Genomic DNA, 18662 nt, shown 5'->3' with positions numbered 1-18662 from the left:
TGGTTCATGAAAGTTCGGGTCATTAGGTTCAATTCTTGCTGGAAGGGGATTAAACAACCGGTTCTTGTTTCCATCCGTTAACATTACTTGTTTTTTTTGTACATCCCGAACACTACAAGAAAACAATGCCAACTCCGACAAAAGTTTCTGAGAAAGTGAATTATCAGAAGATTTGCTTGGTCTTTGTGAGAAATTGCCGAGAAAATATCAATTGTATCAGAAAGTTCTCGGTAAATTCCGATGAACAGAACTTGTCGGAATTTTGTCAGTTCATATCGTCGGAATTTTGTGGGTATAAAAGAAAAAAGTTTCCGAGAACTTTCATCCCTCGGAGAATTGTTGATATCCTCTCGGAAATCACCGACGACAAGGAAGCCTCAAAAATTTGTCGGAGAAATTGACGGTAAACCATCGTAATAGTTTCCGAGACGAGATCGACGACAACCAATCCCACTAATTTCTCGGTATGTGATAGTTTTGTTGGTTTTCGAGTTCATTCATTTCTTAAATCTCCCTTCTCCAGTAAGTTTCTGTATGGAAACTGTTGTATTTTAGCTCAGGACCTGTTTGTATCTCTTCTCGTTCTTACTCTCGAACTCTCTTTTTCTCTGTTTTTGTTTCTCTGTTTTGTTGTTCTGACTTGTGTCTTCTTCTTCTTCTTCCACTTACAACTTTGATTATCTTCGTCTTATTTCGTTGTTCTTATTCTGACTGATTCATCTTCTTCACTTGCAGGACTTACTCAAGGAATCAACTCTCAACAGAAATATAAATTTGTTTGGCAGATCTGACGAGTTTGGGGATGTTTGTTGATGGAGGAAACCGGCGGCTCTGTTGTAGGAATGGGTTGGCTTGCAAAATTGTCTCCTCCACCACGAACTATTCTCCTAGCAGCGTTGATTCCGGCGGCGGCTAGAGCTTCACGGCGGCAGATCTGGTGGACGACGACATTTTCTTCTTCGGTGGCTAAGGTCTTGTAGGTATCCGGTTTTGTTTTGGTTTTTTGAATTCCAATTTTTGTAAACCGATTCTAATCTCCAATAAGGGTGGTATATATGTATAATGTATTATATATAGTTTGTATACACATGTTCTTTTTTTGAACATATATATAGTTATATACACATGTATATGCTGCCACAGTCATGGTTAGGAAACTAAACCGGGACTTTGGTGTGGTTTAGTTGAGCTAGGCTTCGGCTCGGCTCCGATATATTTTTTTTTTAATAATTTTTTTTTGGATTTGTCGGCAAGTTCTCGGAGATCACCGTCAACATTTTGACAACCCTGTTTGTCGATGATAACATAGTCGGAAACGCCTCGTCTCTTTCCGACAACCATTTCCGAGATTAATCCGAGAGAAGAATTTCATCGCTAAGTTTCCGACAAACTGACGATGAACGTCATTTTCCGACGCTCAAACTCCGACCAATTATTTATTGTCGGAAACGTCTCGGAAATCATGAACTCCGACGAATTTCCAATAAATTTTGCTGTCGGCATAGAGACTTTTTCTTGTAGTGGAATGACTTGACTTATAAACACTTTGTTTGAATATCATTTTTATATTTTCAAAAATAGCACAAATAATTTAAATGACAATAATTTTAAACATTTTTATAAGACTGATAATCAATTACAGTGTACCGCATTAAGGTGTCGTCAACTCTTGATCACCAACAAGTTGATTTCGAGTCTTTAAAGACTAGTCGAAACCCTAAAGAGAACTATGCTAACATAATAATTAGCCATTTTTCAAGCATGAAATCCAAAACAACGTCACACAAGAAACATTGAGTTGGCTTACATGAGATGCCACAGCTAGCTTTCTAGTGATTAAGAAAATAGAACAATTCCCGGAAAAGGATTAAACGACGCGTGCATGGAAAAATAGATGGGTCTTTGGGTCCTATATGGAGTATAACTTTTGTCCCAATTTATATAATAGTTTCTGGAATTCAAATTCTTAGTCGTCTAGTCCTAAACACATTTAATGTCCTAAACACCTTTAATGACATATATGGATTACTGTTTTGGTCTTTCTTAATGCATAGGTTTAATGCTTTTCATAATCAGCTTGGTAATCCTAATAGCAATATCTGTACTTTGAACATTATACGCCTCGAAAATGATTTCTATGATGTATTTCGGTCCATCTAATTAAGCCAATAAAAGGAAAACAAATAGGCGTTATTATTAATAATTAAGATCACATGACAAATTTTCACTACATGTTATTTACATCGCGACGAATAAGTAGGTGGCTGATAAGGATAGTGTGATGCCCAAATTGATCCATTAATCATGCACTTAATCGTGCACAAATGGAAATCAAACAATGGAGCGGCTAGGGTTTTGCGACGCAAAAGGCGATTTCGAGATCTGGCCTTCCTCCACCACCGAAGGGCTCTCACCTCCGCTCTAAGAATCCTCTGCGACTCCCACATCACACAAGGGAGACTTCCCACACTCCTTGTGTTGTGTTTCCCATTTCTCTTCGTGTTTCGAAAGTTACTTCTCTGGCTTCACTGCCAAGCAACGTAATATTCTCTCTCATAAATTGCGTGTCCGTTAAGGTAATATCCTTTCATCAGATCTAGTCCAAACCCTAGTGCTACCACATCTACTTAAGTACCTCTCTAGCCCTCTGCCCCCAAACCTACCCTCTCAACAGCTCTTGCCCTCAAACCTCTCTAGCTTTTGCTAAGTTTTGAAACCTAATCTCAAGATGAGCCAATCATCCCTGATCGCGCGCAAAGGAGGTCCCTCCAATGGAGATCGCCGACAAGCAAACACGGAAGATGACATCATCCCCATTCCAGACTGTGACATTAACGATGTAAAAGAGCGGTTCCGTCTCACCCTCATCGGACGAGTCTTCCACCTCCGAGGACGCAGTACTGAGGCCCTGATCCATCTTCTTCCCAGGCCGAGGATCTGGAACGTTGAAGGTAGAGTACGTGGACTCAACCTTGGTAACGGGCGTTTCCAATTTGATTTTAACAATGAAACGGATCTCCAGATGGTACTGAATAAACGACCTTGCCACTTCAACCAATGGAGCTTCGCCTTGGAACGTTGGGAACCCCTCACGAGTGAAAATTTTCCAAATACTATTCCGTTCTGGATAACCGTTACAGGAGTCCCAGTTCACTTCTGGAATGACAAAACTTTTACGCAGATTGCAAATGCACTGGGGAAAAAGCTCAGCATCGACTCGACGAAGGCGAGAATTCATGTCTCCATTGAGGCTGACAAACCCCTTCAGTTTGAGCGCAGGATTGACTTCCCGAATGGAGATATCGGCAAAGTCACTCTCACCTATGAAGGTCTACATCGCTACTGTTTCACATGTAAGCACATCTCTCACGATGAGAACTCCTGCCCTCTACTTACTCCAGAAGAACGTGATCTCAAAAGGAAGCAGAGAGCAGAAAGTTATGCCAATGATGACTATGCGCGACTCCCTAGTCAGAGTACTCAAGGTTACAACTCGCGGAGCTCACTCAAGAGACCCCGATCCCCACCCTCTGGGAGACATCTCAGCCCTCCGTCATCTCCAAGGAATAACCGCAAGCTCCACGATGATAAGAGAAGAAAGAGCATTACCTCTTCTTTCTCAACCCACCAAACAAGAGCCTCTGAATACTCGAACAAGGACCGTACAAACTCTGGCCGGCTTGAAAACCGTCAACCTCACGATAGCAACGAAGTTTGGAGCAGATTGGCCCTTCCATATAGGAGAGAAGGAACCGACAGACGCAGAAACGATCAGCTTTACTCTAGGAGCAAATCGCATCATGAAAACTCTCAGAAGGGAAGAAACTCAACTTACGAATGGCGTCCAAGACGCCATAATGAGACACCAAGAAATCGCGCCCCGACAACACGCGAACCTCATTCCGGCCCCTATGATCGTGAGGAAAAGTCCAGAGCCACCTATGACTCACAGAAAACTATATCGGACAACCGTGTATCCCTGGAATCAGGAGAGATCGACACAAACCGAAGGCACGAAGCGGCAACGGCAACCACAGAAAGGGAAACAGAAGAGGAACGAACCCGTCGTCTTAAGGGGAAAGCCATCGCAACTGGCTCTCCCTCCCCCCAAGAGAAAGCTGCGCATCTTGCCTCACTAGCGGCACGGGGTACCAGTCTGATGATCAGGGAAGCTCCTGCTGCACCAACCCACCGAACCCCATACACAAGCCCAAGGTATGACAGTAATCAAACAAAACAGGCGGACAAGCCCTTAGACAATGAGTTTGGTCTTGATCTGGATTTAGATATGCCCATGACTGATCTTGAATTAGCTGAGGTAGATAACCTAGTCCTAGAAACTGAACGTTTAGAGATGGACGAGAACATGATGGATAATGATGATCTTCTCGGAGATAGTCCTGCTTATGATGCAGAGCAAATCGAGGCTATTTCTCAGCTTTCTCCAGCAATTACTGGGTCACCAAGAGCTCCTCCATCCGCCTCTCTTGCTCCACCAGCGGCCTCTGTCCCAAAGACAGCAGCAAGAGCTCAACCAAATCCATATATCCCAAAAGGCCTGCTCAAGAAGAAAGCTCCCCGTTCCCCAGACATCAAAGGAGCAAATGCATCAAAAAAGCTGCTCTCACTTAAAAGCCGTGCTTCCCCAAAGAAAAAGGCAACATCGGGTAAATACCAAGCGGCTTCCTCAACTATGGTCCCTCGCACTGAGGTGTTTCCTTCTGCACTAAGCAAAAAATCTGTGTCTCTTTCAGGTTCGATGGTGTCCCAGAAACCATCCAGTAAGAAGATATGAGTGCAATCGCCTGGAATTGTCAGGGGGCGGGAGCGTACCTGACTAAGCAACACCTTCGAGAGTTGCACCGTTTTTTTACTCCTTCTTTTCTTTTCCTTTCAGAAACAAAAAACAATTCTACTTTTCTGCAAGATTTTCAGTTTGAATTTGGTTATAATAAACTGTTCACCGTTGATCCAGTGGGGAGAAGCGGTGGACTAGCTCTTTTTTATTTAGATTCTTATGAAGTTACTATTTTGTACTCCGACAATCGTATGATTGACATCGAGGCTGTCATAGATGGACACAAAGTTCATATCACTTTTGTCTATGGCGATCCGGTCATTGAGTACCGAGAATATGTATGGGAGAGGCTAACTCGCATGAGTTTGAACAGAACAGGGGCCTGGCTCATGCTAGGAGACTTCAACGAGATTACATGCCACTCAGAGAAAAAAGGAGGTAGAAAGCGAACTGATTCCTCCTTCCTCCCCTTTAAGACTATGCTTGCGAACTGTGGTATGCTTGAGTTTCCTTTTAAAGGGAACTCTCTTTCTTGGGTTGGAAACCGAAGGTCCGGGAAAGTACAGTGCAGACTCGATCGTGCAGTAGGCAACGAAGACTGGCACCAAGAATTTTCCCACACAAATGTGGAGTACCTTAAACTCTGGGGCTCAGACCACAGGCCCATTTTCACTAGATTCCTTTCAAAACGAGCACCAAAGAGGAAAGGATTTCGCTTTGACAAGAGATGGCTTGGAAAAGATGGTCTTCGTGAAGCAATCCTAGATGGATGGACGAACACAGAGGCCTGCACGCAAAATGATCTCCACGGAAGGATCGAAATGTGTAGGAAATCCATTGCTAGATGGAAACGAGCAAACCCCTTAAACTCAAAGAAAAAGATTGAAGAAATAAAGGAACAGCTCGAAAAGGCGCAACTTGACGACTCCTTCACAAATGAAGCGATTCTAAACCTGAAGTGGAACCTCTGCCAAGCTTTTAGAGATGAGGAACTATACTGGAAACAGAAAAGCAGAGCCAACTGGTTGAGAGAAGGAGATCGAAACACCAAGTTTTTCCATGCGACTACAAAACAGAGAAGAGCGAGGAACCGGATCACCAAACTCAAAAAAGAAAATGGTAGCTGGGCTGAAAAAGATGAAGAAGTTGAAGAAGTAGCTTCACACTACTTTCAGAACCTTTTTACGTCATCCAACCCAGGAGATTTTGAGGACTCGCTCCGCTTTATCACCGCAAAGGTCACGCCTACGATGAACGACTCACTCACAAAAATTCCCTCGGATGAGGAGATCAAGAAAGCCGCTTTTGACATTCACCCGGAGAAGGCACCAGGACCAGACGGCATGACGGGACTCTTCTTTCAGAAGTTCTAAGGAGATACGGCAAAGGAAATTTGCGCCACAGTAAAAGACTTCTTCACGACTAGCTCCTTTGACCCAAGGCTAAACCAGACGAACATCTGTCTCATCCCAAAGAATGATCGACCTTCTGAGATGTCTGAATTTCGGCCCATCAGTCTCTGCAATGTGAGCTATAAGATCATCTCTAAGATCATGAGCAGCCGTTTGAAGCGATTCCTCCCAACACTTATATCAGAAACACAATCCGCTTTCGTGGCGAAGAGGCTTATCACCGATAATATTCTGGTAGCTCATGAAGTTTTCCACGCGCTACGCACTAACGCAAGCTGTAAATCTAAATTCGTGGCTATCAAGACTGACATGAGCAAAGCTTTTGATAGAGTTGAATGGGGATTCCTCGAAGCTCTTATGCTGAAAATGGGATTCTCAGCACAATGGGTGTCCTGGATATACTTCTGTCTCTCCTCGGTAACCTACCAGATCCTTATCAATGGTGAAGCAAAAGGCCACATAGCCCCGTCACGAGGTATAAGGCAAGGAGATCCCCTCTCTCCGTTTCTATTCATAATTCTAACAGAAGCTCTAATCAGCCAAATACAAGGTGCAGAACGAGAAGGAAGGATCACAGGCCTCAAGATCGCAAGAGGAAGCCCCCCGATATCGCACCTCCTCTTTGCTGACGACAGTTTGTTTTTCTGTAAAGCTGATATCCTTCAATGTGCAGAGCTAATGAAGATCATAAATGACTATGGTAAAGCCTCAGGACAGCAACTCAACATCTCAAAATCCTCCATCCTCTTCGGAACCAAAGTTCCACAGGAAACGAAGGCAGACATAAAGCAAGCACTGGGAATTACGAAGGAAGGAGGCATGGGCGTGTATCTAGGCCTACCAGAGAAAATATGTGGCTCGAAACGCCAGGCGTTCGCCTATATACAAGATCGACTTAACTCCCGCGTCAACTCGTGGTCAGCCAAACTCCTCTCAAAAGGTGGCAAAGAAGTCTTGTTAAAGTCGGTGGCTCAAGCCCTCCCTACCTACGTCATGTCCTGTTTTCTACTGCCCCAGGATATCATTAGGAAGCTTACAAGCTCAATCTCAAGGTTTTGGTGGAGCTCTAAGCAAAATAGCCGAGGACTCCACTGGATAGCCTGGCATAAAATCTGCAAACCTAAAGATAAGGGAGGCCTAGGATTTCGAGACCTTAAAAACTTCAATCTCGCCCTTCTTGCGAAGCAGTTATGGAGAATTCTCCATCATCCGACCTCTCTCCTAGCAAGAGTTTTGAAAGGCCGCTATTTCCGAGCCACAGATCCCATCTTGGCAAGCAAAGCGAACTCCCCCTCTTATGTATGGAGAAGCCTTATGGCAGCTAAACCACTACTACAGGCCGGACTGAGAAGAACGATATGCTCAGGAGCAAACACAAAAGTTTGGTCTGCCAATTGGTTACCAACCACCCCGCCACGTCCACCCCTATGCATAAGGCCTTCTTTTAACCCGGATCTAAAAGTCGCAGAACTCTTCATGCCACACTCGAGGACTTGGAATTTGGATTCTCTGCGTAGCTTTTTTGCGACTGAAGATATCTCTCTCATATGCAGCATCAAACCGAGACCAAATAGCCAAAACGATGATTACTGCTGGAGTCATACAAATAATGGCATATACTCGGTCAAAACAGGGTATGACCTCGCAATGGAGATGCAAGATTTGTCAGAAGAAACCACATATACAGAGCCTAGTACGACACAGCTACAAGAAAAGGTCTGGAAAGTAAAAGCCCCTAGCAAGATTAAACACTTCGTGTGGAAGGCCCTATCAAATTGCGTACCCGTATGCGATCAGTTAGTCAACCGGCACTGTGGTAGAGACCGATCTTGCGCTCGCTGTGGTGCTGAGGCTGAGACGATAAATCACATGCTGTTCGAATGCCCTCCTGCTGTACAGACCTGGGCTCTCACTGATGTACCCTTCACTCCGGGAATATTCCCGTGTACCTCAACTTTCAGTAATATTGATCACCTCTTATGGAGAATAACAGAGCAAAGCGGCCCCGAACCTCTAACTTTCAGAGTCCCATGGATCCTCTGGTACCTCTGGAAAGCTCGAAACGATAAGGTATTCAATGGCAAGGACGTTTCTCCTCTCGACACACTCCAGCTAGCTACAAGCGAGGCTGACATTTGGAAACTCGCTCAGATCGTTCCAACGATACAGGAGGAGGTAGCTACCAATCGATCACCAACTGAATTTGAACCTACCGGACCTCACTGCAAGGTCGACGCCTCATGGCAAAAACATGCCCTTTTCTTCGGAGGAGGCTTCTCACTCAAAGATGGAGAAGGGAGAGATTTCTCTGGTTCATTCGCTAGTAACCAAACGATCTCTCCCATACAGGCGGAATTTCGTACCCTCTTATGGGCTATGAACTCCACCCTGCTCCTAGGCTTTCAAGCCATGTCATTTGAGTCCGACTGCCACCAACTCGTGAAACTCCTCAACAATGAAGAAATGGAAGAATGGCCAGCTTTAATGGCCGAATCAGATGAATTTCTACAGCTTTTTTCTAAGTTTTAATTCTGTTCTATCAGTTTCATTCCCAGAACTTTAAACTCCCGTGCGGACTCTCTTGCAAAAGAAGCCCGATTTCGCAATGCTGTATTTTCCCATGTTCAGGTTCCGAATAGGTTGGCCCTAGCCAACCTCTTAGAACCAAGATAATAAAATATGGTGCTTTCGACGTTAAAAAAAAAAAATCATGCACTTAATCAAACCCTAATTAGCTAAATTATATATTCTTAATAAATACACAAGGCACGCATATATGTATATATACATTCAGGAGCGGAAGTTTTAGGCTCTATCTAACCTTTCACGATATATGGAGACATTTTTTTTTTTTTTTTGTCATCAAAAGCTTTATTTCAAACTTAAACCGGTCCTATCGTACTAGCCTCGTGAGCTAGCGGAATAGAGACCATACTGTCAACCAACATGTAGTGTAAATCACGTGATCGGGCCTCTTTTGCAAGAGCATCCGCACGGAAGTTCAAAGAACGAGGTATAAAACTCAGCGAAAAGGAAATAAAAGAAGTTCTCAGTGCCTCAATGGCATCAAGCTCTGGATCAAGTGCTGGCCACTTCTTAGAGAAGTTGATGATGTGTACCAGCTGTTGACAGTCTGATTCCAAGCGTACCTGCTGGAACCCACGGCTACTAAGCTCCTCCATAGCCCACACTAAACTCTCCGCTTCCGCATGTAGTGGGGATGGGACGTTGATTAGTTTCCTTTGCCCTCGCATTACCTCCATGTCGCCATCGAACACAATAAAACTCAGCCCCACTCCAGTATCTTCTAGGACCCAAGACGCGTCGAGCTGGCATCTCCATCGTCCCACCCTTTCTTGTTCCTCCACTTCCGCTATCCTCTCATTCCCGTCGTCTGCTGCTTCCAAGATGTCCGGCAGGATCTGCGCTAGCTTCCATGTTGTAGCTTCCGAAACCGCTAGTTGCAGGGTATCCACAGGTGATGTATCCTTGTTATTAAAACATTTATCGTTTCGTGCCTTCCATAAGTACCAGATCAACCATGGAAAGAAGGCCGTGCTCTCAGCTCTGCTAGGATCTGTTTGCAAATTCAGTAGCATATCAAAGTTAACAAAGATTGAGGAACTCGGGAAGACCCCCGGAGACGTCGGGACTGTCGATAATGCCCAACTTTGAATCGCTGGCGGGCATTCAAAGATGATATGGTTAATCGTTTCATTCTCCGCACCACAGCGTTGACAGACCGAGTCGTTACCGCAATGTCTTTCTTTTAGCTTGCTCGCTGAGGCGACATATCCAGACAGAGCTTGCCACAGAAAATGCTTGATTTTCCGCGGCGCCTTAAGTCTCCAAACCTTCTTCTTTAAACCATTGCAACTCGGTCCCAGGCTTATGTCCCCACGCAGCTTTTTCCGTTGTTCAACTGCAATGGTGTACCCAGACCTCACTGTGTATACCCCCGACTTTGTATGCTTCCAGCTGTAGCCGTCCTTGCGTCCCGTTTTGCTGATCCTAAGTGTGAGAATACGAGATACATCATCGGCAGCAATAAATTCATTTATAACGCCAACATTCCATTCAGCCTTGTCGACATCAATAAGGTGGTGGACTTTAAGATCAGTATCCATGATCACTGTCTTTGGTTTCGCCGCGCGAGCAGGTTCCGTAGGGATCCATGCGTCTTCCCAAACTTTCGTGTCTGCCCCTGTTCCTATCGTCCTCTTGATTCCACCGATGAGAATCGGTCTAGCTGCCATCAAGCTGTTCCACCCAAAAGATGGGGAATTTGCTTTACCTATTACAAGTGGATTCGAGTGTCTGTAGTATCTACCTTTAAGAACTCTTGCTAGAAGGGACTCGGGATGTGTAAGCAGACGCCATACTTGTTTAGCGAGAAGGGCCAGGTTGAAATCTCGGAAATCTCGGAAGCCCAAGCCTCCTTCCTCTACTGGTACACAGATTTTGTCCCATGCCACCCAATGCATCCCCCGATTGTTATTGCTTGTACTCCACCAGAAACGCGCCACTGCGGCGGATAGTTTGTTACAGATCTCTAAAGGTATCAAGTAACACGACATCACATAAGTCGGTACTGACTGGGCCACTGATTTGATTTGCACCTCTTTACCACCCTTTGATAATAGTTTACCTGACCAAGAGTTGATCTTTCCATTCATCCTCTCTTGAACGAAAGAAAAAACTTGTTTCTTTGATCCACAAATCTTTTCCGGCATTCCCAGGTACATTCCCATTCCTCCTTCGTTGTTAATATTGAGTGATCTTTTCAGATCGGTTTTTGTGGACGCTATGACCTTAGAACCGAACAGAACTGAAGATTTAGACTTGTTCAGTTGTTGTCCTGAGGCTTTCCCATAGACGTCAATGATGCGAACCAGTTCCCTGCATTGAGATTGCTCCGCTTTGCAGAAGAAGAGGCTGTCATCGGCGAAGAGTAAATGAGAGATGGCGGGGCTCCCTCTAGCAATCTTGATACCCGTAATAGTTTGATCTCTCTCCGCTTGTTTTATATGCGAGATCAGAACTTCCGTGCATAAAATAAATAGGAACGGAGACAGCGGATCGCCCTGTCGGAGACCCCGGGACGGCACGATCCTCCCTTTGGCCTCTCCGTTTATCAAGACTTGGTACGAGACGGAGGTAATGCATTTCATTATCCTTGCCACCCATATATGATCGAAGCCAAATTTTAGAAGTAGGGCTTCCATAAACCTCCATTCTACGCGATCGTAAGCTTTACTCATATCAGTTTTGATCGCCACGAACTTCCCTTTGCAGCTAGGATTTGTACGAAGCGCGTGAAACATTTCTTGGGCCACAAGGATATTATCAGTGATGAGCCTCTCTGCCACAAACGCAGATTGCGTCTCTGAAATGATCTTCGGCAGGATACTTTTCAGCCTAGATGATAAGATTTTTGAGATGATCTTATATCCCACATTGCAGAGACTGATCGGCCTAAATTCAGTCATCGCCTCCGGTCTTTCAGTCTTTGGTATTAGACATATATTAGTCATGTTTAGTCTCTCATCAAGCTCCCCCGTATCAAAGAAACCCCTGACCATATTGCAGACATCCTTCCCAACCGAGCTCCAAAAGCGTTGGTAAAAGAGGCTAGTCATGCCGTCTGGACCAGGCGCCTTCTCCGGGTTAATCGCAAAAGTAGCATTTTTAATCTCCTCATCTTGAGGGATACGAAGTAGATTCTGATTCATGTCCTCTGAGACTGTCGCGGTAATAAACCGGAGGGATTCTTCAATGGTGTCTGGGTTTGTCGTAGTGAACAACGTCTGGAAATAGTCAACAGCGACTGCCTCTATATCGTCCTCTTTGTAAACCCATTGATTCATCGAGTTTCTCAGGCGAGTAATTCTGTTGCGTGCTCGTCTTTGTTTGGTCTTCGCATGAAAATATCTTGTGTTCCTATCTCCTTCTCGCAGCCATATAACTCGACTTTTCTGCTTCCAATAAAGCTCCTCTTCCCTATATGCTTCACAGAGTTTCCACTTCAATTCCAGTTCTTCTTCGCTTGAGATCATCTCGTCGTTTTGCACTTGATCTAGTTTTTGCTTTAAGCTTTCAATAAGCTTTGCGCTGTTGGTGGGATTCCGTTTCTTCCACCTTGAGATGGACCTGCGAGTCCTACAGATTTTGTCATAAAGCTCCAGGTCGGGTTCCATCTTTAGTGCCTCCCATTCTCCCTTAACAGTGTCGATGAAACCTTCTTTACCAAACCAGTTACGGTCGAAACGAAAGTTTCTTTTTCCGCGAGCCCCTCTGTTTTGAAACCTCGCTAAGATGGGCCGGTGGTCAGATCCCCAGCGCAACAAATACTCCACATAAGTGTGGGAAAATACATTATGCCAATCTTCATTTCCGACGGCTCTGTCCAGCCTACATTGCACCCGTCCTGCTCTGGTTCTTCCTGCCCATGAAAAAATGTTCCCTTTAGATGGAAACTCAATCATCCCGCACCCTGCAAGCATGTTTTTAAACGGCAGGAAAGAGCTTTCTGGTCGTTTTCGCCCCCCTCTTTTCTCCAAATTGCTTGTGATCTCATTGAAATCCCCCATCAAGAGCCATGCTCCTGTCCTGTTTGCACTCATCCGCAGCAACCTTTCCCATACATACTCACGGTATTCCACCACCGGATCTCCATACAAGAACGTGATAAACACTTCCTGTCCGTCTATCTGCGCTTTTATATCAATCATACGATCATTATAGAAAATAATATCCACCGCAGAGTCCTCCATGTAAAACAAAGCCAATCCACCGCCCCTACCAACAGGGTCCACGGTGAACAATTTATCATAACCAAATTCAAACTTAAAGTCTTGCATAAAAGAAAAATTGTTTTTTGTTTCTGAAAGAAAAAGAAAGCTAGGTTTAAAACAGCGATGCAACTCCCGGAGGTGTTGCTTGGTCAGGTAGGCTCCGGCCCCCTGACAGTTCCAGGCGATTGCACTCATATCTGAGTACTGGGTGGTTTCTGGGACCCCACCGAACCTGATGCAGCAGTAGATTTTCGGCCTTTGGTAACCGAAGGATACACCTCAACACGAGGGACCACCTTTGAGCCTGGGTCTTTCGTCATGAAGAGACGCCCCTGTTTGGCCAGCTTGCCTTTTGGTGATGCTCGACCTCTATTCGCAAGCTTCCTGGATGCAGCTAAACCTTTTGTGTCTGGGCTTCGCGTACCCCTGCGCTTATTTAAGTTTGCCGGGGGGAGAGGGTTCTTTTGCATCCTCCTGCCCTGTTCCGACATCCTTCTTGGAGGTAGGTTGTTCCTACTTTGTTCTCTTTTCTCTTTTCCCTCTCCTCCTAAGACTCTTCCATCTTCGTGTTGTTTCTCCAAGTTTTTAGTACCTGCGGTTTGATATTCTGGAGCCATCGTCTCTTCCACCATCGTCTCTTCCACCCTAGTTTCATCAAGCAGGTCATCATTGTCTAACATTTCCTCATCCATTTCAAGTTGTACGCTGGCATATTGTTCCTCAAATTCTTTCAACTCCTCCTCCGTCATCTCCTGCTCATTATCTGTTGGCTTGTCCAGTTCTTCTAGATTTGGCCTGTTAAGGGATGGAGCACCCGTCTCAATAGGACTTCGCAATGATATCACTCTTTCTGGAGAGGTCACAAATTCCTTTTCTTTCTCCGTAATCACCTGATTACCAGGGAACTCAGTTTGAACTGTATCAAAAATCTTCAAGATTCCACTTGCCGCACGGACTGTATCCAGATTTGTTTCTTTATCTCCTGCGTTCGCTTCAATAGCCTTCCCCTTAAGCATGCGTCTTCTTTCATCTTCGGTTTCCCTTGCTATCTCTCTCACATTCCTTTGGTTAGGGGAGAGAGCCATTTGTTCATCTCTCCTTTTCCCTGGCTCTCGAGTCGGTCGCCATTCCATTCGCGGCTGCTGTCTAGGCGAGTGGTATCGTCTTCCTGCGCCATCCCCTCTGTCATATCTATGACTTTCAGAGATAGTCCTCTGGGAATCTGGTGAGTTCCTAGTTGATTTTGATGAGAGATCCATTCTTCTGTGCTCATAATGCTGGTCTTTATTCGTTTGGTCCAGGTTGCGACCCCTGGTGTCAGGACTGGAACCTTTAATTCTCCAGCTCGAGGATGAGACCGAGTCACCGTGGTGGCCCCTCACAGAACGATTTCCAGAATCTCTGCTGCTGTGCTTCGACTCCTCATATTTATCCCTGTTGTAAGGATGATATCTCTCCCGATCACGGGGATTTCTTCCTCCATAGCTATGATCAATTCTATTCCAAACATTCTTTGCAATGTCTTCTCTTTTGCTTAGAATCTTTGATCTTAAATCACCATGCTCTGTCCTCTGTGCTTGTCCTGGTCTGGCTCGCTCCTCTCTTCTTTGTGGGTGTTCCTGACGTCTCTTATCTGATTCCATCTCACGGGAAAATCTAGGATGGTTGTCGGTGTTCCACGCGTGGTTCTCGAAACCCCTGTGCAGATCGCGGCCTCTAAATGGTGCAGAGAAAGCTTCTCTGGCCGCCAGCTCCTCTTTCTCCTTACTTTCCAAACGAACTAAACGGTTAGCTTCTCTTTGTTCTGGGGACAGCTCAGGGCATGTACCTTCTTCATGCGATATTCTTTTGCAGGTAAAGCAATATCGGTGTAGCTCTTCATAAGACAAAGATACTTTGATGATATCACCATTCGCATATCCAGCCTTCCTCTCAAATTGCAAAGGTTCATCAGCATTAACAACAACTCGAACCCTTCCATTTTCGACATCTACCGTATCCACCTCTCCCAAAGCCCGGCCAATGCTCCTATATGATTCATCTTTTTTGTAATGTGTCGGTACTCCGGTGATATTCACCCACAAGAGTAAGGAGTTTGGATAGTCCTCCTTTATCGTTGGTATCCACCTTTCTAAGGAGAAGGTCCACTTATTAAAATGACATGGTCTACGGAGAAGTACTTTTTGGAGATCCTCCTCCTTATCGAAATCAAATTGGAATTTGTTATTCCCAAGGTTTGTTCCTCGTACCCTGCCTTCCACGTCCCAGATACTTCGTTTCGGCATATGTTTGATTAAAGCATCAACACTTCTACCATCCCGATGGAACATCCTTCCAACAAGGGATAGTTTATACTTCTCGACAAGATCAGTGTAATCGAATTCTGGAACTTTTATGATCTCTTCCTTGTCTTGGCTACGTCTGCGGTCATGTCGAGTACTCCCGACTCTGGTTCGATCCTTCCTTTCCCGATACATCGTAACAGCGGGGACCGGTAAGGATGAGACAGCGCCCTATTAGAGGGGAATAGAACTATTAACGTAATGTCGTTTACTTGATGCTCACGAAACCGGGAACCAAGGTATTACGCTACGAAAACAGAAGATAAAACACTGCAAGGGGCAGGAAAATTTAGGAACGAGAGGAGTGTGGTGTAGTCTCCCTCTCTCCTAGACCGCCGGTAAGAAACTAGGTCCTCCGCCTGAGACGGGGTTCAGATCTCGAAATCGCCTTGATATATATGGAGACATGATATATAGTTTCAGTGTTATTAAATTAAAAAATTAAAATCAATAATACAAAACTAAAGTTATACTGTCGTCGATTTTTTTTTTGACATCCGTCGATTTGTTTAAATGCATAGGAATATCAAATATGACTCTAAATCAATTAAAGTTGCGGCCATTATTTAGATTAGATAAATAAAGATTACGGTGTAAATTAGGACAAGTGTTAGATGCCACGCGCAACTTTTTCCCTACTTTTTGCACCCCAAATGTTGGGCGTCCACGATTAGACCTTGAAGTCGGCTTGATTATAAACATTAGCTAACTTTTTAAGCCATAAACAAATTATTGAAATGTTTTCGGTAACATTTGTTATAATGTGTTTCTGTCTTGAATTAAGTCATGGGGTTCTTGTGATATACTATATAGTTAAGGTCTTCGTATGCATTAAATTTAGGGGAGAAAAAAGCCTTATTATGTTGCTACATATGTATAATTTAGCAACGTGCATGAAACAAAAAAAATTAATACGCAAAGATCAAATGTTTTATAGAACAAGTACAAATGTAGTTCAAACGATCAGTCATAATCAACATAAACATAATACATACAACAACAGTTTAACTACAACTGTTGAGTGCTGAAGAATCTATCAAGAAAAAAGTTCATTTGAGTTTTTCTTTAACTTTGTAATTTTATTGGCCGTCTCTTTTGATCTTTTCTCTTTGGAGGAAGAAAAGAAAGATTAAAAGTGTAATAAAAATCTGATTTTGATCTTTAGATATTTTACTTACGAGAACTTTGGTACCTTTTCATGATCTTGTAATTTTATGACAGATGGAAAATCAAGAACTAGAAAGTTCAACAATGCGAAATTTTTAAGGTTCATGATAAGATGCTTTATTATTCATGATATATTCACATATAATTAAAAAACATATAAAAATAGAATAGAAGTGAAATAAACATCTTAATATTGAATATATAAAATGATTGAAAAAATTGTCTTTAACACAAGGAGCTTCAAGAAAGTAGAGACTTAAGGCTATTCTTTCTTGTAGACACACAACCTTGTCATCGGCTGAACGCTTCTTCTTTTTTTTGATAAATCATCTGAACGCTTTTTCATCCCAATAATACCATATATGATAGTTTCAGAAAAAAAAAACCATATATGATATCACACGGTCTTATTAGGTTTCGAATGGAGGTGCGGTTGAGACAAGACAAAAGCATGAACAATATAGCAAAAACAGTTAAGGAGGAGACATGTTAACGTTTGTTAGCTTTATGCTTATTGAAATAATGTTTCCACTACAAAAAGGGGGATATTGTTACAATTTTTTGAGACTAAAATTTTCAATCACATATTTATGACATAATAAAACTATTTTGTTACTTATATTTTACGTTACAAAAAGTAGCTTTTTTGTCACAATATATCGTGACTAGTTGTTATGTAACAAAGCCGCAATTAGTGACATATATATATATATAAGACGAAAATAAATGTAACAATTTCTTTACATTTTTACCAAAAAATAAATAAATATAACATGTCGTGACAAAATTGTGACAACGTTTACTGTTATTAATACTAGAATCGTTATCCGCGCTACGCGCGGAAAATACTTTTAAATATGTTAATTTTAAGATTTTAAGATGGAAATCTCTTAAAATAATGGAAATATAATTTCTAATATTAATTAAGATTTGATTGGATGTTGATGAAGATAGATTTAGTGCACTTATTATATCCAAAGGCATAATACAATAATTTGCTAGGATACTATAAAGAAACATAAATAGGTTGGAGAGTGTATTTTTTTCTCTATTGATTTAATTTGTCTTGATGTTTTTGTTTCGTTGAATAGGTGAAGTTGCTCTTGAGTTCATTATTTGGTTGACTTCTTGTTCGTTCTTTGAAGTGCTTAACATATTTGATTGAGCTGTTAAAGTAAAGTCTTGTTGCTAGTGATGAAGCGAGTTGAAATTTTTCTGTAATAGTCAGTGTATTATTTGTATGAACAAAAAATTAAATATAGATCGTTTACCTTTAGATAGTCATGGGATGATGCTTGTGATGATAACAACTTAAAATTTATGAGCTTGTGATGATAAAATTATTTAAGGTAATTCTTTCAATTAGATCATTTTAAGTTTTATCACAAAAATAAATTTCAAAAACTAAAATGATCAAAATAGTTTTTTTTGTGAATTTTTTTTAAATTTGAAATCATATTCTTAAAACCCCACTCTTCAACTCTAAATCTCAAACCTTAAACTCTAAACCCTAAACCTTAAACCCTAAAACATATCCCTTAACTCTAAACCCTAATGTCTAGATTAATTAACTCTAGGGATATAAGTGTATATTTACTTATTTTGATAAAATATTTAAGTCTATTTTGTTCATTTTTATTTTTAAGGTTTATATTTGTGACAAATACTTTTTAGGTATATCTTAGGGAATTTCTCAATTAGTTATTTAAATATTATTCTCACATATTAGTGATTTTTTATGTCAAATTTGTATTTTGTATATTTAATAACACCTTCTTGTGTGTCATTCTTTGGTTTTAATAAAGATTATTCTTGGGTCTACCCCTACCAATGTCGTTATTTCATTTTCGATATTTTTAGAAAAATAAAATAAAATAAAATATTGTCAAGTTATATTATATTTTTAAAATAAAAAAGATAAAAATTAAAAAATAAAAGTAATTACAAAAAAACAGAATTTACAAAAAAAAAAATATTTTTAACATCGTCAGCAAAATACTAAACTCTAAACCTTAAATTCTAAACCCTTAGGTAAATCATAAATCCTTGGAGAAATCCTAAACTATAAATCAAAACACTAAACCTTAATTCCTAAACACTAAATTTTAACCCTAAACCTTAAATCTTAAATTTTAAACTCTTGAGTATT

The 18662-nt window shown here is 42.1% G+C and overlaps 2 protein-coding genes across 2 annotated transcripts; both read left to right on the top strand.

Annotated features, from left to right (window-relative positions):
- The first annotated feature begins 115 nt into the window (after positions 1-115).
- Positions 116-6176, top strand: LOC125578402 (actin cytoskeleton-regulatory complex protein PAN1-like). The gene is made up of 2 exons (XM_048741000.1): positions 116-464; positions 736-6176. The coding sequence occupies exon 2, from the start codon at positions 2729-2731 to the stop codon at positions 4793-4795; it is 2067 nt and encodes a 688-aa protein (XP_048596957.1). The 5' UTR covers positions 116-464; positions 736-2728; the 3' UTR covers positions 4796-6176.
- Positions 6177-6291: 115 nt separating this feature from the next.
- On the top strand, positions 6292-8739 carry LOC125578172. Its single transcript, XM_048740507.1, has one exon. It carries the CDS (start codon positions 6292-6294, stop codon positions 8737-8739), a length of 2448 nt encoding a protein of 815 aa, XP_048596464.1.
- Positions 8740-18662: the final 9923 nt, after the last annotated feature.

The sequence above is a fragment of the Brassica napus genome, chromosome A9, assembly GCF_020379485.1.
Source record: "Brassica napus cultivar Da-Ae chromosome A9, Da-Ae, whole genome shotgun sequence".
Lineage (NCBI taxonomy): Eukaryota > Viridiplantae > Streptophyta > Magnoliopsida > Brassicales > Brassicaceae > Brassica > Brassica napus.
The sequence above is the reverse complement of the archived record's forward strand: the minus strand, read 5'-3'. Positions and strand labels throughout refer to the sequence as shown.

Excerpts from the sequence above, each read along its gene's own strand:
- LOC125578402 (XM_048741000.1), top strand. The coding sequence starts at position 2,729 with ATGAGCCAATCATCCCTGATCGCGCGCAAAGGAGGTCCCTCCAATGGA.
- LOC125578172 (XM_048740507.1), top strand. The coding sequence starts at position 6,292 with ATGTCTGAATTTCGGCCCATCAGTCTCTGCAATGTGAGCTATAAGATC.